The 12,855-nt window shown below is 40.1% G+C and overlaps 1 protein-coding gene across 1 annotated transcript in view; it reads right to left on the bottom strand.

Moving 5' to 3' along the window:
- Positions 1-12,855, bottom strand: part of LOC135548696 (uncharacterized) — a 78,598-nt gene that overhangs the window by 21,865 nt on the left and 43,878 nt on the right. Inside the window, exons 9-12 of the mRNA XM_064978544.1 lie at positions 5,104-5,230; positions 2,044-2,079; positions 1,764-1,885; positions 1,162-1,291 (exon numbers count right to left, since the gene is read on the bottom strand). Coding sequence (XP_064834616.1) covers positions 1,162-1,291; positions 1,764-1,885; positions 2,044-2,079; positions 5,104-5,230 — 415 coding nt within the window. The remainder of the gene's footprint in view (positions 1-1,161; positions 1,292-1,763; positions 1,886-2,043; positions 2,080-5,103; positions 5,231-12,855) is intronic.

Here is a 12,855-nt window from a genome sequence, read left to right as displayed (position 1 = left end):
GTGCAGGCGCGGGGCCTGGACAACAGGCTCAAGGACCTGAATTGGTTGAGCCTCCACAAGTGCTTGCCGGTACGTTCCATCATGTACCGGCATAGTTTGGCGCAATCCCCCACCTGTCCAAGATCCTCTTGTGGCAGGGAGGAGACTGTGCGCCATGTCTTTTGGGACTGTGCCTTTGCCGGAGTAGTATGGGCTAGGGCACGGGTGTTGTTAGGTTTGGTATGAGGGGATTTTGTATTGACGTGGGCCAGGTTAGAGAGAGGTGTAGGGAGAGCGAGAGGGACGGATAGGGACAGATATCTGAGATGCTCCCCTGAGGTTTTGTTTGGGGTTTTTATTTAGTTAAATTAAAATACCATTATTGAAGTATGAAAAATTATGAGTTGTAAAGAATGAATGGTATTGAATGTAATAAATTATTTTTTCACAAAAAAAAATAGGCTGTTTAGGTTCTCGTTATGTTTATTGTTTTTGTACTGTTCGTGTTCTTTTTTCATTAAACATGAATTTAAATAGCCACGCTGCATTTTGGTCCTCCTCTCCTTCGACAAAAGAAAACCGTTACAATTGATTTCCTCACACAGAACGACAAGCTGACCAATAGAATAGGTAAGCTTTTCTACTATGGTGGATAGTAGATTGACATTTACTACTGATTTTACTGTTCATTACTCCTCTTGTTTGTTTGAGGAAAAGTAAACGCGGACAGTTATTCTAAATTTGGTAAGGACGCACACTGTTGCATCCTGGAGTTAAGATGAATTACCATAAACTAAATGTGATTTCTGTCATTCCGAGCACAGTGGGTGGAAGCCCTATTGAGGTTATGCATATAGGTTCGGTAAATTTCCTAAATGTCTGGTTGTTAAGGGAATTTTTATCAATGATGACTAATTATGTATACATTTCAATCAGGACTGACAGAGGAATTTAGAATTCCTTCAACACCTGTAAATTAAAATGCTGCCGGTCAAATGTCCTGAGCCACATTTTCCTAACGGAAACCCTGCCCAACACATTTAATTTACTTCCCTCATTCTTTCAAATCAAGCGTCGGCTTCCAGGATTGGCTTTGCACAGGTACACATTCCCACATAGGCCACATATACTGAATTCATGTTAAACTGTAAATAACCATATCATTAAAACCCTGTAACTTACTGCCTGTAAGAAGCGGAAGGAGAGCAGCAGAGGGTGATCGGCTCCACCCAGATCTGCGCAGTCACTGTATTCTCCCTCCTCCAGTAAATACTGCCATCCTGTGTAGTCCTCTCCAGTGTAGCCCACCCATCTGTCAAAAACATAGGTCACAGGTCAAACCACAGCTAAATACTTCCACGCACACAGCTTGAATAGGAGCCTGGGAGTCAATGATACAGTGATGCTGATAACAGTGTCTTAGAGGTGGATATTCCACTTGAGTTACTGCAAAGGAAAGCCTTGGACAAAAAGCAGAGATATCTTTATTGTTTGGTTGATCGTGATGTTTGGGGTTTTTGAGATGTTACAATTGAAATGTTATCCCCCCTGTAACACACCAAAGCATGCACACGCGCACACTTCCATATGAACGCACTCTTACCTCCAGTTCTGCACGGCTCATGTTTGCACAGGGAGGTGAGCTATATTTGCTCTATATGACAGTAAACTACAGGAGAGGTAGCTTTTCAGAGTAATCACATGACCAGCAGATTGTGAAACTGTTTTCAGCAGAAAGACACATCTTATAAAAACCTTAAATCAAGTATGTAGCTTGGACTCACACTCCACCAATGACCCGTAGCGACAATGCCCCCTTCAGCCCAGCCACAGCACCCAGACTGGGGGTGTGGCCTCCCAGCTCTCCGATCCGCCCCTGGAAGTGGGGCTGCTCGAACACCAACAGCTATTAAAACCCAAAACTATATCTCAGGTACTTTTGAATTAATTTACTTCCATGATCATTATAATTCATCGTCATCATCGGGCAAAGTGATGTGATTATTTAACTGCAGGGTATAGGGGTTTATGATGTACTTTCACTATCGATAATGTCTTGCTTACCTTAGGATCCAGAGGTCTCCTCACTCTGAGTCCACTCTATCAGAGAGACACAGAACACAATGAAACCTAACCTTGATGAGAACAATGCTCAGTCATATACAGTGCCTTTGAAAAGTATTCAGACCCCTTGGATTTATTCACATTTTATTGTGTTACAGTGGGATTAAAATTGATTTACTATTTTTTTTGTCAACAATCTACACAAAATACTCATGTTGAAAAAAATACATTTTGAACTAAAATATAGTCGTTGCATAGATATTCAGCCCTTTGTTTAGGCACGGCTAAATTAGCTCAGGAGGAAAATGTGGCTTAACAAATCACATAATAAGTTAAATGGACTCACTCTGTGTGAAATATTAGGGGTTGAAATTGTTTTTGAATGACTAACCCTTCCTCTGTCCCCCATACATACAACATCTGTAAGTCCCTCAGTCAAGTATTGAATTTCAAACAGATTCAACTACAAAGACCAGGGAGCTTTTCGAAACCCTAATAAATAAGGGCAGTGATTGGCAGATGGGTAACAATAACAAATCAGACATTGAATATCTCTTGAAGCATTGGCAAGTTAATAATTGGGTTTGCTTGACATCGGCAAATACTGGAGAGTTTTTCAGAATAAAAATAAATGGGATGGAACTAAGCACAGGAAAAATCCTAGAATAAAAACTTATTCAGTCTACTTTACACAAGAGACTAAGAGAGAAATTCACCTTTCAGCAGGACAATAACCCACAACACAAGGTCAAATCTACACTGGAGTTTCTTACCAAGAAGACAGTGAATGTATCTGAGTGGACAAGTTACAGTTGACTTAGATCTGCTTGAAGATCCATGGCAAGACATGGAAATTGCTGTCTAGCAATTATCCCAAACATCTTTACAGAGCTTGAAGAATTTTGAAAAGAATAATAGGCATACACTTACCCAAGAGACTCACAGCCGTAATAGATGTCAAAAGTGTTTCTACCATGTATTGAATCAGGGAGCTGAATACTTATGCAACCAATATATGTTAGTTATTTTATTAATCTTTAAAAAATATTATAATTTTTCTCCCACTATGACATAATATTTTGAGTAGATTGTTGACAAATCCATTTTAATCCCACTTTGTAACACAATAAAATGTGATGAAATCCAAAGGGTCTGAATACCTTTGCAAGTGCCTACAGAAAGTAATCATACCCCCTTGACGTAATCCACATTTTGTTGTGTTACAGCCTAAATTCAAAATTGATTTTTTTTAAATTATCTCACCAATCTACACAGAATAGCCCATACTGACAAAGTGAAAACATGTTTTCAGCAATGATTGCAAATGTATTGAAAATTAAATTCAGAGACCTAATTTACATAAGTATTTACACCCCATGAGTCAATACATGTTAGAATCTCCTTTGGCAGAGATTACATACAGCTTTACAGTCCTTCTGGGTAAGTCTCTAAGAGCTTTCCACACCTGGATTGTACAATATTTGCAAATTATTCTTAAAAACATTCTTCATGCTGTGCCAAATTGGTTGTTGATCATTGCTAAATTGCCATTTTCAAGTCTTGCCATAGATTTTTTCAAGAGGATTTAAGTCAAAACTGTAACTAGGTGACTCAGAAACATTCAATGTCATCTTGGTAAGCAACTCCAGTTTATATTTGTATTTATTATGGATCCCAATTAGCTGCTGCCTTAAGGCAGTTTATACAATTTTAAAAACATTACAATACATTCACAAAAGATTTCACAAAACAATAAGTGTGTGCCCTCAGGCCACTACTCTACTACCACATATCTACAACACAAAATCCATGTGTACGTGTGTGTATAGTGCGTATGTTATTGTGTGTGTATGCATGTGCCTGTGCTTGTGTCTCTTCACACTCCCTGCTGTTACATAAGATGTATTTTCATCAATTTTTTAAAATCTGATTCTACTGCTTGCATCAGTTACTTGATGTGGAATTGAGTTCCATGTATTAATGGCTCTATGTAGTACTGTATGCCTCCCATAGTCTGTTCTGGACTTGGAGACTGTGAAGAGACCTCTGGTGGCATGTCTTGTGGGGTATGCATGGGTGTCTGAGCCGTGTGCCAGTAGTTCAAACAGACAGCTTGGTGCATTTAGCATGTCAATACCTCTCACAAATACAAGTAGTGATGAAGTCAATCTCTCCTCCACTTTGAGCCAGGAGAGATTGACATGCATATTATTAATGTTTGCTCTCTATGTACATCCAAGGCCCAGCCGTGCTTCCCTGTTCTGAGCCAATTGCAACATAACCAATATCCCACTGTGTATTCAATAGGGGCTGTGTATTCATATTTGTGTATTCAATATTTGAACATCTTGGTCATGTTCTGTTATAATCTCCACCCAGCACAGCCAGAAGAGGACTGGCCACCCCTCATAGCCTGGTTCCTCTCTAGGTTTCTTCCTAGGTTTTGGCCTTTCTAGGGAGTTTTTCCTAGCCACCGTGCTTCTACACCTGCATTGCTTGCTGTTTGGGGTTTTAGTACAGCACTTTGAGATATCAGGTGATGTACAAAGGGCTATATAAGTACATTTGATTTTGTTTCGATTTAGTCACTAAAAAATCATATTAAACACTATTATTGCACACAGAGTGAGTCCATGCAATTTATTATGTGACTTATTAAGCAGAATTTTACTCCTGAACTTATTTAGGCTTGTCATACTTGAATATTTATTGACTCAGGACATTTCTGCTTTTCATTTTTATGGGGTAGGCCAGTGACACAAAATATAAATTTTATCATTTTTACATTCAGGTTGTAACACAACAAAATGTGGAAAAGGTCAGCAGGAGTGAATACTTTCTGAAGGCACTTTATATTTCTGAGAGACATTGAAACATAGCCTTATACACATTGAAGAAATCCTATGGGTTAATTTTATCGACTAAAACTGTGCCAATTTCAAAATCAAATATAAATTCCTTTCCTGCATGGATAGCATTGAAGTGGAATTGAGCCCAAACCCGACCACAGCCAAGCAATGTCAGATGACTCGGAGTGATGTCACTTTGGTCAAACCTTACCATTCTGAGGGGTCTCAGTGACCTCACAGCAGCGACCTGGGGATGACCAGCGCCAGGTGTTGGGGAGCCACCTGCTTCCATAATCGCATAGTTCCCATGGAAACCAGGGTTGTCATAGGCAAGCCAACTAAGGTGGAAAAACAAGATTAAGGCATTATAAATGAGAGGTCCAGGTAATCTAATCTCTCTTGTTTTCTAAGCAGATGCTTGGTTACAAGCATCTGGTGTCATTGTTTTCAAGTTACAGGTAAACATGATCCATTTATGTTAGTGGAGGCTCCTCAGAGCAAGAAGGGGAGGACCATCCTACTCAGTGAGTTACTCAGTGTTAAATAATGAAACATTAAAAAAGTTATCCTTTTTCGATAAAACTACACAAAATATATTCACATCACCAAATACCTGATTAAAACAAAATGTTTCGCTAGCACCATTGTGCAGCCAGAGGACAGCTATTTCCCATCTTCTTTCGGCTACATTGACTTCAATACAAAACCTAGGAGGTTACTTCCATTTTGACCTACACGGTAATAATGACCACTTCCGGAGGACGTCCTCCAACCAATCATAGCTTTTGCAATATGAACTGACATGTTGTCCATCCAATCATAGGATTAGATTCAGAGAACGAACCTAGTGTGGTGTATTGGGGTTGTGCCACAGAGCATTTTGGGGGTTCTGTGTGTTGAGAAGCTTGGTGAGTTGGTGACATGTTGGATGCAGATTGAGAGAGAAGCATTAGTTGAGCATTTTTAGTGTATCATTCAATTCAAATGAGCTTCTTCAAAGTACAGGAGACAGAGGAGGTAGATTATATTATGTTTAATTAGTTTTAGAACTTCATTTTTGTGTGGAGTTAGCAAGGCAAATTGAAAAAAAAAATGTTTGCCCCTTTTTCTCCCCAATTTCGTGGTATCCAATTGGTAGTTACAGTCTTGTCCCATCACTGTAACTCCCGTACGGACTCGGGGGAGAGGCGAAGGTCAAGAGCGGTGCGTACTCGGAAACACAACCCAGCCGAGCCGCTTCTTGACATAATGTCCGCTTATAATGTCAGCCGCACAAATGAGTCGGAGGAAACCCCATACACCAGCCGACCGTGTCAGCGTGCATTGCGCCCAGCCTGCCACAGGAGTTGCTAGAGCGCGATGGGACAAGAACATCCCTGCCGGCCAAACCCTCCCCTAATCCGGACGACACTGGGCCAATTGTGCGGCACCCCATAGGTCTCCCTGTCACGGTCGGCTGCGACAGAGCCTGAGCTCGAAACAGGATCTCTCTCACAGCTACTTAGACCACTGTGCCACTCGGGAGGCCCCAAATTGAAATAAATTGAACTGACTTTAGTTTCAAGTAGCTATCTACCAGAGTGCAGTTTTCTGCAGAATGGCTAGCTAATGCCAACAACAATGTTGTGGATTAATTGTTGAAGAACCCTTTTCATTTCTATCTCAAGGCCATCAGACTGTTAAAATAGCCATCACTAGCACAGAGAGGCTACTGCCTACATACTGACTTGAAATCATTGGCCACTTTAATAAATGGATCACTAGTCACTTTAATAATGTCACTTTAATAATGTTTACATATCTTGCATTACTCATCTCATATGTATATACTGTATTCTATACTATTCTACTGTATCTTAGTCTATCCCACTCTGACATTGCTCATCCACATACTTATATATTCATATTCCATTCCTTTACTTAGATTTGTGTGTATTAGGTATTTGTTGTGAAATTGTTAGATATTACTTGTTAGATATTGCCGCACTGTCGAAACTAGACGCACAAGCCTTTCGATACACTCGCAATAACATCTGCTAAACACGTGTATGCGACTAATAATATTTGATTTGATCAGATTTATGCTCCTTGGAAAATGGACGAACGTTTGCATATTCAAACTGTGCAACAACAACAAGAAGGTAAGAAGAAATAAGGTCACAAGCAGCTTATCGACAAGAGTTGGCTTTTACTGAAGGGCACGATGACAGGGAAAGTTCAGATAAAAAGGGCAACTACCAGGAGCTTGCAGAGGTAATTGCTCATTACGATGCTTTACCTGCTGAGCATATGGAAGTTCTTCTCTGGGGCGCCAAAGTCAATTCAGAATGATTTGATCACTTCCATCGTATCATCCTTTAAAAGTGAGATTAAAAAGAGAGCTTGACTCCGAACAGACACAAGCAAAAACTCTTTATATAAATGTTGCAGCAGCCTATGCTAGACCTAAATATTAGAGATCTGACATGTTGTACGGGATGAAAACGAGACGATTTTTCAGTCTGATCAACTTTAGGCCACTAATAATAGAAGCTGCATACAGCATGTGCCCTGTCCATCTGGTCAGTTTAAACTAATGTGTAATGTTACATATTTATAGTCCATTTGTTTGTCAGGAGAAAATGTGAATGTGATCAAATTTGGTTTATAAATCAAACTTGGGCTGGCTTGGCTGCCTATACCTTTTCAATAGACAATTATTAACTGGAATTAATCAATCAACATAATAGTGACGACATAGATTGTGAGTAAATGTTTAATTAGGCCTACAGTTGCATAGGCCTGCATGGTGGAAACATGCATAAAGCAGCCTCTGAGTTCTACTGTCCATCCGTTGTAGTCTTCCTGTCTGGGTAGAGGAAACTCCCCTATTAGTCTAGTCTAAATGTATCAGGTTGCTGCAGTTTGACAGGATTTTCATCCTCCCCAGGGTCAGGAGTTTTTTTTAAACCATGTGATCTGAAAAACTGGTCCTATAGCCCGTATAAAACATTTTTACACCTGGTTAATCAGTCATTCCCTATAGGGTCCGGAATTTTCCTGGTTAGGTTACAAGATGAGGAAGAACTCCCCACCTCTATTGTCCCACCAGTCTGCTTGCAGTTGTCAGTTATCGTCAGGTATGTGGATGATCAGGGCTTTACTCAGGAACGTTTCTTGGGCTACTTTGATGTGTCAAGTGGGCGAGATGCGCAGTCTGTGTTCGACTTTGTGAATTCTGAGATGTCAGAGTTTAACTTGTTGCACACACCTATGATGCATCTGGTATTTGTATTTACAAGTCCCCTCCTGTTCCCTGACTAAGAGGTGATGACCTTTCCACTCCACTACCACGGTCAACTCTCTCCTGACATGAACTGAAGCCACGTCTCATGTGCCCTCTCATCCACTGGCACATTGAATGTTTCCACTCCAAGCACTGTGAGCAGACCTGTACATTTTGTGTCATTACTGTATGTAGAGTCAATCACGTACACAATCATATTATTACACATCAATGATTAACCTCCTTTCTTGGACAAACTCAATCCCCGAGCTGACAAGGTAAAAATCTGTTGTTCTGCCTGAGCAAAGCAGTTCTGTTCCCCGAAGACGTGGATGTTGATTAAGGCAGCCCCCCGCACCTCCCTGATTCAGACTGGTTGGGTTAAATGTGGAAGACACATTTCAGTTGAATACATTCAGTTGGACAACTGACTAGGTATCCCCCTTTCCATGATGGGCCTGTCCTGCACTGAAACCAACCCTCTGAATGCCTCAACTCATGCCTCATACCCTCATTCAATCACTGCTGTGGTCCCTTCCCATCACTGTGTAAGTAGCCCTCTTATTCACAACAATATTGTACTATACATGTCTTTATTAAATGCTTTAGGTTACAATAATTAGTCTGATGTATTTTTAAACACAGTTTGTTGTCTCCATGCAGTCCGCATCTGTAACGTGTCTTCCATCCTCCTCAATTTTCCAAGTCACCCGCCTCCACTGATTTATGTCGTACAGCATTTATGGAGGCTTCTAAGTTCATTGTTTTCTGCATGAACTGTATGAATGCATCATCAAACACCAATACTTGGGATATACAATGAGTATACAAAACATTAAGAATACATGCTCTTTCCATGACATAGACTGACCAGGTGAATCCAGGTGAATGCTATGATCCCTTATTGGTTTCACTTGTTAAATCCACTTCAATCAGTGTTGATGAAGGGGAGGAGACAGGTTAAAGAAGGATTTTTAAGCCTTGAGACAACTGAGACATGGATGGTGTATGTGAGCCATTCAGAGGGTGACTGGGCAAGACAAAAGATTTAAGTGCCTTTGAACAGGGTAAGGTAGTAGGTACCAAGCGCACCAGTTTGTGTCAAGAACTGCACTGCTGCTGGGTTTTTCACGTTCAACAGTTTCCCATGTGTATCAAGAATGGTCCACCACCCAAAGGACATCCAGCCAACTTGACACAACTGTGGGAAGCATTGGAGTGAACATGGGCCAGCATCCCTGTGGAACGCTTTTGACACCTTGTAGAGTCCATGACCCCGACAAATTGAGGATGTTCTGAGGGCAATTCAATATTAGGAAGGTGTTCCTAATGTCTGGTATACTCAGTGTACATTGAGAACTCACACTGTATATACAGTGCATTTGGAAAGTATTCAGACCCTTTCACATTTTCCACATTTTGTTATGTTGCAGCCTTATTTTAAAATTGATGAAAAAATGTTTTCCCCTCATCAATCTACACACAATACCCCATAATGACAAAGCAAAATGTTTTTTTATTTGATTTTTGCAAATATATTAAAAAATAAAAACAGAAATAGCTTATTTACATAGGTTTTCAGTCCCTTTACTTTGAGCCTCTCGAAATTTAGCTCAGGTGCATCCAGTTTCCATTGATCATCCTTGAGATGTTTCTACAACGATTGGAGTTCACCTGTGGTAAATTCAAGTCACTGGACATGATTTGGAAAGGCACACACTTGTCTATATTAGGATCTATATAAGTAAAAACCAAGCCGAGACAGGATTGTGTCAAGGCACAGATCTGGGGAAGAGTACCAAAATAACACGGTGGGCCCCATCATTCTTAAATGGAATAAGTTTGGAACCACTAAGACTCTTCCTAGAGCAGGCCGCCTGGCCAAACTGAGCAATCGGGGGAGAAGAGCCTTGGTCAGGGAGGTGACCAAGAGCCTGATGGTCACTCTGACAGTCACTTCTGGAGGAAACCAGGCACGGCTCATCACCTGGCCAATACCATCCCTACGATGAAGCATGGTGGTGGTGGCATCATGCTGTGGGGATGTTTTTCAGCAGCAGGGACTGGGAGACTAGTTAGGATCGAGGGAAAGATGAACGGAGCAAAGTACCGAGAGATCCTTGATAAAAACCTGCTCCAGAGCGCTCAGGACCTTAGACTTTGGTGAAAGTTCACCTTCCAACAGGACAACGACCCTAAGCACTGTCATGACTTTCCCTCCTGGGTGAGGATCAAAGAGAGGCCCCCCTCTCTCCCACCAGAGAGGAAGGGGGAGGTTTATGACTTTAACGACCGGTCGTAAACTTTCTCTCTCTGGACCCGCAGTATTGAACAAAGGAATCTGATGTGTGTAGAGAGAGAATCTGCAGCCAAAACTCCATCATCCAAAAGTGGATAATGTAACAATGTTTCTAACATAAAGAATGTGGGAAATGGTTGGTGAGGATCCAAACAATAATCATGTCATATAATTTGTTGATTTGTGATGTCATTAAAGATGGTATAGCAAGATAATAGTAACTCTACAAATGTATACATCCCAGTTATCAGATTTATATCTAAATGTTGTGAAACTTATATGATTAAATATGAAACTACTTGTGAAAAGATAGCAATATGATTTTAGCCTTCTAAATTTGATAATTGTTGTAATTTAAAGTATTACCCAGTCAGTAACCACGCCCACGTGAGCACAGACATTATGCCAAAAGGATGGAACGCCCCTTTTTCCAGAGTGCTTATAAAGGATTCCTAATGAAATTTACAACAGACCAACATGACCGTCATCGTGAGCTGAATTTTACGAAATGGTTAGAAACTCTCGACACGAGTGAAGAAGAAAACCTCTAGAGACCAAAACATGCCGGGTTGCTGCCAGTGTGTAAAGTGGTCCTAGCTGTACCCTGAATAATGAACCATTGAGACCAGAGAACGTGAGGATCATCCACACATTGAAATGGTTTAAAACTACCAGACCAGAAAACAGTAAGACTCTGAAACGCTCGAGTGAAGAAGAAAAAAAATACATCGGAACATTCAGTCTGCAGCTGTTTAAGTACTTTAGTCTAGTAAATTCGACCAAAGACCACTGCGTGGGTGACATCTGAAGAATCAAATCTAACGAACACTCCAAGACAAAGTAGCCTACTACAACTACAAAGGACATTGCGACCACTGGTGGACAAACCAGAGACGGACCGGGCGATTTCAACAGAGAGAGACGACAAAGACATACAAGCGTAAATATATACATTGCAATTATTTTCAAATGACCGGTCAATCATGTGCAAAGTATTCCCATTCCCATAGTTTTCCAACTGTATGTACGATGGGTCCCTCTGTGTCTCTCCCGCTCTTTCTTTCCCCACCCCTTTCCATTGTGTAACAAGCATAATGTTAGTAATCAATTCAACCTATATTGTGTGTGTTTATGTATTTCTGTGTGATTATTTAGTTAGTAAGTAAATAAATAATGAAGCCGATTTGTGTATCGCTGAATCATCATTTAGACTACGGTTCGTGTAGATTTACGAGGTCAACGATGCCAGAATGAGACTGATATGAGGTAATAATAATTAACAATCGACTGTTATTGAGAGATAAGAGATATTTATATTTTTAGAGTTTAAGTCGGGAGATAGAAACTCGTTTAAATAACTTTTTCCTTAATTGCTACATTATTAATTTAATCACGTAATAACTAAACATAGTTAATTGATTTGATGAAACAGGCATCACATTAATGATAGTCACATCATGACAGCACACAGCCAAGACAACGCAAGAGTGGCTGCAGGACAAGTCTCTGAATGTCCTTGAGTGGCCCAGCCAGAGCCCGGACTTGAACCCGATCTAACATCTCTGGAGAAACCTGAAAATAGCTGTGCAGTGAAGGTCCCCATCCACCCTGAGAGAGCTTGAGAGGATCTGCAGAGAAGAATGGGAGAAACTCCCCAAATACAGGTGTGCCAAGATTGTAGCGTCATATCCAAGAAGACTCAAGGCTGTAATTGCTGCCAAAGGTGCTTCAACAAAGTACTGATTAAAGGGTCTGAATAATTTTGTAAAAAGTGATATTTCAGTTATTTATGTGTAATACATTTGCAAAAATATGTAAAAACCTGTTTTTGCTTTGTCATTATGGGGTATTGTGTGTAGATTGGTGAGGGGAAAACAATTATTTAATGCATTTCAGAATAAGGCTGCAACTGAATAAAATGTGGGAAAAGTCAAGGGGTCTGAATACTTTCCGAATGCACTGTATACAGTACATTTTCACTCTTGTGAAAAGAGATGCTTTATTATTTGCCAGGAAAACTATTAAAACTAATTGTAAAAAATACAAGTAAAAAAATGTAATTGTAAAAAAAGAGTAATGACTAGTAGAATTCAGTGACATTTTTAAAATCTGCTTATTGTAACATGATTTTTTAGAAGACCTCAACATTGTTGTTGCTATTTTTTGTGTGCTTTGTGTATATGTTGTATTGTGTTATGCTGCTGTTGGTGATTGTGTGTGTGGTATGTTGTTGTTGGTGACTGTGATATATTTAAAATTGAAAATAACATAACTAAAAGAAACAAAAAAGTCATACAATCAGTGTTACTAATCTCCACTACAATAGAAACCACTTTATCTTCTCTGTGAGAGAAAAAATATTGTACTGAAAATCTGTTGATATGGAACAACTAAGATGC

Source organism: Oncorhynchus masou, chromosome 11 (genome assembly GCF_036934945.1).
Source record: "Oncorhynchus masou masou isolate Uvic2021 chromosome 11, UVic_Omas_1.1, whole genome shotgun sequence".
In the NCBI taxonomy this organism is placed as follows: Eukaryota; Metazoa; Chordata; class Actinopteri; order Salmoniformes; family Salmonidae; genus Oncorhynchus; species Oncorhynchus masou.
Note: the sequence above shows the minus strand (reverse complement) of the source record. Positions and strands in the feature narration are given on the sequence as shown.